This window comes from Kogia breviceps, chromosome X (genome assembly GCF_026419965.1).
Source record: "Kogia breviceps isolate mKogBre1 chromosome X, mKogBre1 haplotype 1, whole genome shotgun sequence".
NCBI classification, from domain to species: domain Eukaryota; kingdom Metazoa; phylum Chordata; class Mammalia; order Artiodactyla; family Physeteridae; genus Kogia; species Kogia breviceps.
The window spans coordinates 104,222,536-104,234,013 of NC_081330.1; the positions used below are offsets into that span (position 1 = coordinate 104,222,536).

The 11,478-nt window shown below is 41.7% G+C and overlaps 1 protein-coding gene across 1 annotated transcript; it reads right to left on the reverse strand.

Annotated features, from left to right (window-relative positions):
- Window positions 1-583: 583 nt before the first annotated feature.
- On the reverse strand, window positions 584-1,624 carry LOC131748183 (melanoma-associated antigen B16-like). The gene has a single exon (XM_059050224.1). It carries the CDS (start codon window positions 1,622-1,624, stop codon window positions 584-586), a length of 1,041 nt encoding a protein of 346 aa, XP_058906207.1.
- Between the last annotated feature and the right edge of the window lie 9,854 nt (window positions 1,625-11,478).

The following is an 11,478-nucleotide window of genomic DNA, read 5'->3' on the forward strand; positions in this document are numbered from 1 at the left end:
ACAGTGCCAAGGAAATGCCTATTCTAATGTCACGTTATCTTTTCCAGATCACAAAAGAAGATGGTCAGTTTTACAATTTGTTTTACAAACAAACAAAACTTGTATTCTTTTTTTTTTTTCTGGCGGTACACGGGCCTCTCACTGTTGTGGCCTCTCCCGTGGCAGAGCACAGGCTCCAGACGCGCAGGCTCAGCGGCCATGGCTCACAGGCCCAGCCACTCGGCAGCATGTGGGATCTTCCTGGACCGGGGCACGAACCCGTGTCCCCTGCATCAGCAGGCGGACTCTCAACCACTGTGCCAGCAGGGAAGCCCCAAAACTTGTATTCTTAAATTCCATAAATGGCAATAAATGTATGACCAATGTCATTCATAAACTTAGATTCTGAAGCTAATGAAATGTTATATTAAAAGGAACATTTGAAAACTAACTCACTCCAAAAAGAAAATAACCTTTCATGTTAACTATATAGAAGAGGGACAGAAAGTATACAGTTTCCCAACAGCCACACTCCAATTCTCAACTACTTAGGAAGTTGACTGCTCTCTTCAATGACAAAGTGAAGAATCGGCCTCAGACCTCACTAGGGGTGCGAGGAGCTACTGGATATGGCACTGGAACGTGCCCTGGCCATGGCAGCATTGCCAGCCCTGGTTGCAACTCTAGCTCGGGCTCTCTCTGCTTCATCTCTCAAAGCCTCCTCATACTGGGATGGGAAGCAAGTAGGCTCAGATTCATGGATCTTGGTCAAAAACTCTAGCAATTTCATTTTGCTGGCTTCAGCATGGGCTCTTGGACCCCACAGGAATTCATAGCGTGGAGGATTGCTATTGGGTACCGGGCGGTACTCCAGGTACTTTTCTCCCACTAAATCTTTGGTGATAAGCTTCCTGGGCTCCCCAAAGATAAAATGCTCCCTCCCAGAATATAAATCCATCATATTCAACACTTTCCAGATCTCCTCCTCAGTGGCACGATTGCCCTTCATGAAAATCACACCCAGGATAGTTATTAGGAGGCCTGTCTTGGGCATACCCTCACCACTACTGAGCCCCACATCACAGGTGAGGCCTAGTTTGTTGACGAGGGCATAGCTGTGGCTGGTGGGATCCACTTCCTTCACATCAATACCAAAGACCAGCCCTAAGCACTCAGAGGCTCTCCTGAGGATCTCAAGGAAGTCATCCTTGTACTCTTTAATAACATCACTAATCATGTCTGCCTTTGTGATCAGACCTTTCATTTGATACTTTTGCAGCAGGAACTGCACCAACAAAGTCACCTTCTCATCTAGAGGGTCTGTGGGCAAGCCCTCAGTTTCTGACAGGGACTTTGAAGAAGCTGACCCAGTCTCCTTTTCCTGGCTGCTGAAGCACTTATCTGATTTGCGTGATGAGATGGTTGTGACAGTGTAAGATGAGGAGGCACTCTGAGGACTGTGGGTTGTACTGGGTGCCCCAGCAGCCAGAGCCTCCTTCAAATTGCCAGGCATTAGAGGATGGGAGGAGCAGGAAGAGGTCGCCTCCAGAGCTTTGGAGACCTGTGCAGCCTCCAGGCCCTGGGGTTCACTGAGGGCATGGTGTTTTTTTTGCATGCAATGTGGAATCTTTCGACCCTGGGACATGTTTACTCTGGTCAGTGGCAGCAGGCAGGAATGTCGCAGGAGAGTGGGTAAAAGAGGACCACAACCTAGGGAGAAAGGGAGGATGTGAGTGGCCTCATCTGTTAACTCAACTGTGGCAGCTCCGCAAAGAGTGCCTTCAATCCATCTTTTCCTTAGGGCAGTACTCGCGCCTCACAGGTCTCCTGTCCTGAACTGTAGGAAGCAAAGGAGGGAGCAAGAAGGCTCTTCAGGGTGCAGCCAGCAAACCTTGCCCAAGGCTTCCTAAAGCTGATAACAGGGCAGGTGGGGTCAAGCTCTGTGGGATCCCTTCTGTTCTGCGGTGGGTGGTCCCCTCCATCTTTGTTCAGAGTCCTCACTGGGATGCCAGGGAGTATCTGGGACTCCTTCCTCTACTGACCCTTCAAGGACTGTCACCTCAAAAAGAAGCTTAAATCTTCTTGAGACACTTGACTTACAAAGAAGAAAGGAGGTGCCTCACACTGACAGCTTTTTTCAGAACCTCTCAGCCAGGAAGTCACAGAGGAGACAGACAGGGGAGAGGAGTGAGGGGCTGCTCATTGGGCCATACCTGCCCGGGCCTCCCAGAAGTGACAAAGGAGCACAGCTGTCTGTTGGGGCTCTGTTGTTCTGACGTGTGTGGTCCCCACAATCCTCACTAAAGGTCATGACTTTTGACCTTGACAGAGACTGAGACACCTCTCTCTGTTAACTTGAGAAAACAGCCCCCAGATTCCCAAAACCAAAACCAGAAAGCACTTAAGTCTGACAACTATTCCAGGGCCTACCCAGTCTGACAACAGGGGCAGGATTCTATGGGGCCCCCACTGTTCTCCAGGGCACTATTCCCCAAGTCCCTGCTCAGCATCTTACCTTGATTCCTGGCAGGGCCTGATTACTTAGGGCCACACCTCTCAGAACAATATCATCATCCTCATAGCCCACAAGTCAGAGGAAGTCACTCCTGGCCAGCCCCTCCTCCTTCTGGGACTCACAAGAGAATTCTGAGGACCCTTCTCCATTCTGGGGAAGAAATATCCTCAGTCCCACTCAACATCTTACCTTGACTCCCGGCAGGGTCTGAGACTTCGCTCTCCGCTCACCCGAGGCAGCAGTCCTCAAAACAGGCCTCAACTCCCTGCAAACCCAAGGTGGAAGTCAGGGGGCAACTCAGTCTGACGGTTATTCTCGCGGCGCCGAGGGCTGGAGCGGGGGGGGGGGGGCTGCACTTTTACCTGCAGCGTCCCCTCTATTCTGCGGGGCTGGTCACCTCATTCCCCTAGCCCACCTTACCCTGAAACTCCCCCGTGCCAGGGCCTCCTCCCTCTGCTGACTCGTGGCCACGGCTCGAGTGGCCCACGCTGCCCTCAGATTCCTGAGGCCCTACTTAGTTACTCCGGAGGCTCCCCGGGACAACAAAAGGGACGCGGCTTTACTCACCGGGCCGCCCCTCTCTTCTGGGGTAGTTAGTTCCCTCGTTCAGTGTCTTCACCTTGACCCTTGACCACTCCGAGGGCTACTCCTTCCGTGAAGAGAGCCCCCAGCTTTCGATATCTGCCTTCGCCAACCGTCCTCCCGGAAGTCAGGGGGTGTCCCTTCCGCTCCGCTCCCCCTTGCCTCCTCCCCCCACGCCAAGTGGTGCCTGGTTCTCGCGAGGCCGACAGCAGGAGTGAGGTTCTGTGGGGCTCCTTGTATTCTGGGGTACTTAACGCACTCAGTGTCTTCACCCAGAATTACTGCAGGATCAAGAATTCCTCCCTCCGCAGAGCTGAGGTTGTACCCCATACACCAAGACCCTCACCCGGGTCAGACTCGCGAGAGGACGAAGTCAGAGGCAGCCTCTGTCTAATCGTTATCCCGGAGCTCCCCATCGCCAACGTGGTGGCAGAACTCTTAAGAGTGCCCTCCATTCCTCACTTCTGACTCAGTGTCCTACCCGGGCCTTACATGGCCTGAGGCTTCTCCCTCTGTTAACCTGAGGCTGCACCTCCTCAACTCAAGGCCCTCCATCACCACCTTTAGATTCCTGAGGCCATTTCTAGCCACCTCTGCTGGAAGTCTTCCAAGGTTGACAACAGGAGCAGGCTCTTTGGGATCCCTCTCTTCTGGGGTAAGTGGTTCCCAGAGTTCTCACTTAGGGTCCGTATCTTGGCTCCAGTCTTTTTGATTAATTACTTCCTAGACGATAACACTTCCTTGCCAATCTCTATGCATTTGCCCCTGTGTGACTCTCATACAGACTGAGTCCAAGTTCAGGCTGGATGCTGGGTGGTGAAGATGAAGCACCGTGAATTTAAAAAACAGAAACAAAACAAAACAAAAGTCACCTTCCCATTGGGTCCCTTCTCCAGCCAGTTGGAAACCTTTTCTAAAAGACTTAACTTTCTATAGGAAAGAGCCTTGTATAGACACATTGCTAAGTGGTCTTGCCATTCCCATTGGAAACGCTGTATCACTTAATATAATCATGTAGTGGAGGAGGGCTAAGAACCAGCATGAGCCCACTAGGTTAATGTGGGCCAGACCCAGTTGCCCCCTGATCATTGTATAAATAATTGAAATAAGCAGGACAGAACCTTAGAAATTGTCATTTTATGGATGAGGAGCCTGGAGCATAGGGAGGTGCTGAAGTGTTTTGCAAGTGATTTGCTACTGATGAGAGTTAAAGTACTAAAGTGGTGCTCTATGACTATGTTCTCACTGCACACATTTCAAACAGTACACTCAAAACAAAATTCTGTCTTACCTTTTCAATCCTGTTATCTGCACCACCATATAACCTTATTATGAATTAATTTTGTATGGATATAATTGTGCATTTGCTTTACATAAATGAAAGTTAGGTAAATTACATAAATGTGATAATAAAGTACATATTGTTTTGCTATTTGCTTTTTCCTCTAATTAATAATCCGTCCTGAAGAGTGTTGCATATCAATCTTCAGTGTCCCTAAATTTTGAAAAACAGATATTATTTTATTGTTATTTGCAAATTCAAGATGTCCTTGATAGCATTCTACAGTGTCTATATTTCTAGACTCTATAACTGGATTACATATAGATCTGCCATTTTTCTTTTATTTAAAAAGTAAAAGAGATGGCTACCTCTATAATTAAAACTTTCATTCATATTTATCTTCAAATATATTCATGAAGGGCAAGACTGTTGAAATAAATAATTAGTGTGTTAGGTATTGTTCATGAGAATTTGTAGGCCATTCTTTCCATGGCTCGGGAGAAATGTGAGAAACAAATTAAAAGGATGAGTACTGCAATACTATACCTTTCTGTCTTTTATAGACTTACCTCTGCATTTCGATTTCTTGATCTGCAAGGTCAGTCCATAAAGCTTTATTGATCACAGTGATGAAATACTCAGTAATGTATTATGAAGCATATGCAAAACACAATAACCTGTCCTGAGGTCCAGTGGCCCAAAGTCTCCAACAGAAGGTCCAGTGAGGGATTTTTCATTTGCTCTTTGAGAGCTTATAATTTTATTGCTATGCTGTCTTTGAATAAAATGTTTGCATCACCTAATCCATCTTGATATGGAATCATTTTAAAGCCCTTTAGATTTATTTTGTTTATTTACATTCCTTTTCTGAGACGGGAATATGAGAGTAAGACAGAATTCACCATCTATGCCTTCATTTCATTTCATCCATTCTCATGTGCTGTTATTATTAGCATAAAATAGATTTAATTCCTCTGTTTCTTACATGTTTGGAGTTGGAAGGAAGAGATTATTCACGGACTAACTGGAATTAATGCCATCTAGCATTTTAATGTGCTTCGTTTTTTTTCCCTAGTATTTGAATCTATGCTATGTCTCATTTTAAAACAAAGGTACTTTAAAATGGGTAAAATTCTGAATTATACTGTTTAATATGATGTTTTAATAGCATATTAAATACTTAAAATTGACAATGGCCATCCTATACATTGTGAAAAAGCTGAAATAGAAATAAAATATTTTTTCTTTAAATGTAACAAGTGGATTTCTTTCTTTTTTTTTTTTTTTTGGCCGTGCTGCATGGTGGGCGGGATCTTAGTTCCCCAACCAGAGATTGAACCCATGCCCCCTTCAGTGGAAGTACAGGATATTAACCACTGGACCACCAGGGAAGTCCCAACAAGTGGACTTCTAATCACAGTTGTTTTACTGTGTTCACTTGTTCTATAAGACTTGACAATTGTTATTGGAAATCTGCTCTATTGAGAAAAGTAAATTAAAGCATAAAATTACTTTATCTTGGTTACTGAGATTAAGAAAAAAATGTCAAAACGTGGATACTATTCATATAGCCTGTTGTTTAAACAGTCTATGATTGTTTTGTGTCATAAAATGGCCTGGTACATACTATATTTAATATGCACATGCCACCTGGATAAATAACACTCATCTTTCAAAGGAAAAAGCTGTGATCCAAATACAAGCATACCTCGGATATACTGTGGGTTCAGTTCCAGACCACCACAATAAAATGAATATTGCAATAAAGCGAATCACAAGAATTTTGGGGTTTTCCAGTGCATATAAAAGTTATGTTTACACTATACTGTAGTCTATTAAGTGTGCAGTAGCATTATGACTAAGAAAACAGTGTTGCATACCTTAATTTAAAATACTTTATTGCTAAAGAATGCCACAACAATTACAAGAGTAACATCAAAGTTCACTGATCACAGACTACCATAACAAATACAATAATAATGAAGTTGAAATACTGCAAGACTTATCGAAGTGTCACACAGAGACACAAAGTGAGCAAATGCTGTTAGAAAAATGGGCCAGAAAGACTTGCTTGATGCAAGGTTGTAAAAAATGGTTCAATTTGTAAAAAAAACACAATATCTGTGAAGTGCAACAAAGTAAAGCACAATAAAACGAGGTATGCCTATAGGTGAAATGACTGAGCCAAGGTTACTAAATACATTACATACATTTGGCTGATTAAATAATCATCTCAAATGATTGATTTTTAATTCCATATTTCTAATGTAATCTAAAAATTCATTAAAAACATATTCCCATGATCTTGTGGTTAAAATCTAGATGAACTTAATTTATATCATAATACAGAAGTCAGGGCCTCCAAGAAGCAGACCCTAAAAGAAAATATGTGTGTGGTGGTGATTTACTAAAGAGCTATGCCCAGGGTAAAATCAGTAAGAAAGTGGAGACAGCATGATAGAAAAGAAGAAGCCAAGCAAAGATACAAATTAGGTGAGGTCTCAACATGATCCTATGGAGAGCTCTGGAGCATAGGTTAAACCTCAGAGTTTGCCTTATCTTGTGGCAAAGTAACTGAGCTTTTCAACTTCCACACGAGTCAGACATTGGCACTGTGTCACTCCAGGATTGTGGGGTGGTGGGGGAGTGAGGCATGGGGACTCCAAGACATTTCTGACTCTGTTCAGGTAAGGAAGCACCAGTGTCCAAGAGCAATCCTTTCAGGGTCAAAGGTATGAGCATTTAGTGGCATAACATGCAGAAGCTAGGAGATGAGCACACAGAGTTAGGAAAAGGGATCTGAGAGGATCATGACTGGACACCAACAGTGCCTGCAACTTGGTATTATGGGGAAAACATTAGACTTCAGAGACAGAGAACTACATGTTCAAGTTCTAGCCTTGCTCATCAGGCATAGCCTTGGGCAAGTTACTTAGGAAATCTCTTACATAGATGTTTGTGAATAAATCCCTTTCATTTTTATTCCCAAACTCTAGCATAATGCCTGGCACATAGTGGGCATTCAGGAAAAGACCGTTGAATAAATGAAACCACTAAAGCTCTTTTTATATAGCTTTAGTGGGATTCACCTTGTTGGGTATTACCGTTGTTATTTTTTTTTAACATCTTTATTGGAGTATAACTGCTTTACAATGGTGTGTTAGTTTCTGCTTTATAACAAAGTGAATCAGCTATACGTATACATATATCCCCATATCTCCTCCGTCTTGCGTCTCCCTCCCACCCTCCTTATCCCACCCCTCTAGGTGGTCACAAAGCACTGAGCTAATCTCCCTGTGCTATGAGGCTGCTTTCCACTATCTATCTATTTTACATGGGGTAGTGTATTATATGTCCATGCCACTCTCTCACTTCATCCTAGCTTACCCTTCCCACTCCCCATGTCCTCAAGTCCATTCTCTACGACAGCATCTTTATTCCTGTCCTGCCCATAGGTTCTTCAGAACCATTTTTTTAGGATTCCATATATATATATATATATATGTTAGCATACGATATTTGTTTTTCTGTTCCTGACTTACTTCACTCTGTAGACAGTCTGTAGGTCCATCCATTTCTCTACAAATGACGCAATTTCTTTCCTTTTATGACTGAGTAATATTCCATTGTATATATGTGCCACATCTTCTTTATCCATTCATCTGTCAATGGACACTTAGGTTGCTTCCATGTCCTGGCTATTGTAAATAGAGCTGCAATGAACATTGTGGTACATGACTCTTTTTGAATTATGGTTTTCTTAGGGTATATGCCCAGTAGTGGGATTGCTGGGTTGTATAGTAGCTCTATTTTTAGCTTTTTAAGGAAACTCCATACTGTTCTACATAGTGGCTGTATCAATTTACATTCGCATCAACAGTGCAAGAGGGTACCCTTTTCTCCACACCCTCTCTAGCATTTAATCTTTGTAGATTTTTTGATGATGGCCATTCTGACAGGTGTGAGGTGATACTTCATTGTAGTTTTGATTAGCATTTCTCTAATGATTAGTGATGTTGAGCATCCTTTCATGTGTTTACTGGCAATCTGTATATCTTTGGAGAAATGTCTATTTAGGTCTTCTGTCCATTTTTGGATTGGGTTGTTTGTTTTTTTGATATTGAGCTGCATGAGCTGCTTGTAAATTTTGGAGATTAATCCTTTGTCAGTTGCTTCATTTGCAAATATTTTCTACCATTCTGAGGGTTGTCTTTTCGTCTTCTTTATGGTTTCCTTTGCTGTGCAAGAGCTGTTAAGTTTCATTAGGTCACAGTTGTTTACTTTTGTTTTTATTTGCATCACTCTAGGAGGTGGGTCAAAAAGGATCTTGCTGTCATTTATTTCATAGAGTGTTCTGCCTATGTTTTCCTCTAAGAGTTTTAAAGTGTCTGGCCTTACATTTAGGGCTTTAATCTATTTTGAGTTTATTTTTGTGTATGGTGTTTGGAAGTGTTCTAATTTCATTTCTTTACATGTAGCTGTCCTATTTTCCCAGCACCACTTGTTGAAGAGGCTGTCTTATCTCCATTGCATATTCTTGCCTCCTTTATCAAAGATAAGGTGACCATATGTGTGTGGGTTTATCATCTCTGGGCTTTCTATCCTGTTCCATTGTTCTATATTTCTGTTTTAGTGCCAGTACCATACTGTCCTTTTTTTTTTTAAACATCTTTATTGGAGTATAATTGCTTTACAATGGTGTGTTAGTTTCTGCTTTATAACAAAGTGAATTAATTATACATATACATATGTTCCCATATCTTTTCCCTCTTCCGTCTCCCTCCCTCCCACCCTCCCTATCCCACCCTTCTAGGTGGTCACAAAGCACAGAGCTGATCGCCCTGTGCTATGCGGCTCCTTCCCGCTAGCTATCTATTTTACCTTTGGTAGTGTATATATGTCCATGCCACTCTCTCACTTTATCACAGCTTACCCTTACCCCTCCCCATATCCTCAAGTCCATCCTCTAGTAGGTCCATGTCTTTATTCCCATCTTGCCTCTAGGTTCTTCATGACTTTTTTTTTTTTCTTAGATTCCATATATATGTGTTAGCATACACTATTTCTTTTTCTCTTTCTGACTTACTTCACTCTGTATGACAGACTCTAGGTCCATCCATCTCATTACAAATAACTCAATTTTGTTTCTTTTTATGGCTGAGTAATATTCCATTGTATATATGTGCCACATCTTCTTTATCCATTCATCTGTCAATGGACACTTAGGTGGCTTCCATGTCCTGGCTATTGTAAATAGAGCTGCAATGAACATTTTGGTACATGACTCTTCTTGAGTATGGTAGTTCTATTTTTAGTTTTTTAAGGAACCTCCATACTGTTCTCCATAGTGGCTGTATCAATTTATATTCCCACCAACAGTGCAAGAGTGTTCCCTTTTCTCCACACCCTCTCCAGCATTCATTTTTTCTAGATTTTTTGACACACCATTCTGACCGGTGTGAGATGATATCTCATTGTAGTTTTGATTTGCATTTCTCTAATGATTAATGATGTTGAGCATTCTTTCATGTGTTCGTTGACAATCTGTATATCTTCTTTGGAGAAATGTCTATTTAGGTCTTCTGCCCATTTTTGGATTGGGTTGTTTGTTTGTTTTTGATATTGAGCTGCATGAGCTGCTTGTAAATTTTGGAGATTAATCCTTTGTCAGTTGCTTCATTTGCAAATATTTTCTACCGTTCTGAGGGTTGTCTTTTGGTCTTGTTTATGGTTTCCTTTGCTGTGCAAAAGCTGTTAAGTTTCATTAGGTCCCATTTGTTTATTTTTGTTTTTATTTCCATTTCTCTAGGAGGTGGGTCAAAAAGGATCTTGCTGTGATTTATGTCAGAGAGTGTTCTGCCTATGTTCTCCTCTAAGAGTTTGATAGTGTCTGGCCTTACATTTAGGTCTTTAATCCATTTTGAGTTTATTTTTGTGTATGGTGTTAGGGAGTGTTCTAATTTCATACTTTTACATGTACCTGTCCAGTTTTCCCAGCACCACTTATTGAAGAGGCTGTCTTTTCTCCACTGTATATTCTTGCCCCCTTTATCAAAGATAAGGTGACCATATGTGCATGGGTTTGTCTCTGGGCTTTCTATCCTGTTCCATTGATCTATATTTCTGTTTTTGTGCCAGTACCATACTGTCTTGATTACTTTAGCTTTGTAGTACAGTCTGAAGTCAGGGAGCCTGATTCCTCCAGCTCCATTTTTCATTCTCAAGATTGCTTTGGCTATTCATGGTCTTTTGTGTTTACATACAAATTGTGCAATTTTTTATTCTACTTCTGTGAAAAATGCCATTGGTAGTTTGATAGGGATTGAATTAAATCTGCAGATTGCTTTGGGTCGTAGAGTCATTTTCACAATGTTGATTCTTCCAATCCAACAACATGGTATATCTCTCCATCTGTTTGTATCATCTTTAATTTCTTTCATCAGTGTCTTATAGTTTTCTGCATACAGATCTTTTGTCTCCTTAGGTAGGTTTATTCCTAGGTATTTTATTCTTTTTGTTGCAGTGGTAAATGGGAGTGTTTCCTTAATTCCTCTTTCAGGTTTTTCATCATTAGTGTATAGATATGCAAGAGATTTCTGTGCATTAATTTTGTATCCTTCTACTTTACCAAATTCATTGATTAGCTCTAGTAGTTTTCTGGTAGCATCTTTAGGATTGACTATGTATAGTATCATGATATTTGCAAATGGTGACAGCTTTACTTCTTCTTTTCTGATTTGGATTCCTTTTATTTCTTTTTCTTCTCTGATTGCTGTGGCTAAAAATTCCAACACTATGTTGAATAATAGTGGTGAGAGTGGATAACCTTGTCTTGTTCCTGATCTTAGAGGAAATGGTTTCAGTTTTTAACCATTGAGAATGATGTTGGCTGTTGGTTTGTCATATATGACCTTTATTATGTTGAGGTAAGTTCCCTCTATGCTTGCTTTCTGGAGGCTTTTTATCATAAATGGGTGTTCAGTTTTGTCAAAAGCTTTTCCTACATCTATTGAGATGATCATATGGTTTTTCTCCTTCAATTTGTTAATATGGTTTATTACATTGATTGATTTGCATACACTGAAGAAGGCTTGCATTCCTGGGATAAACCCCACATGAT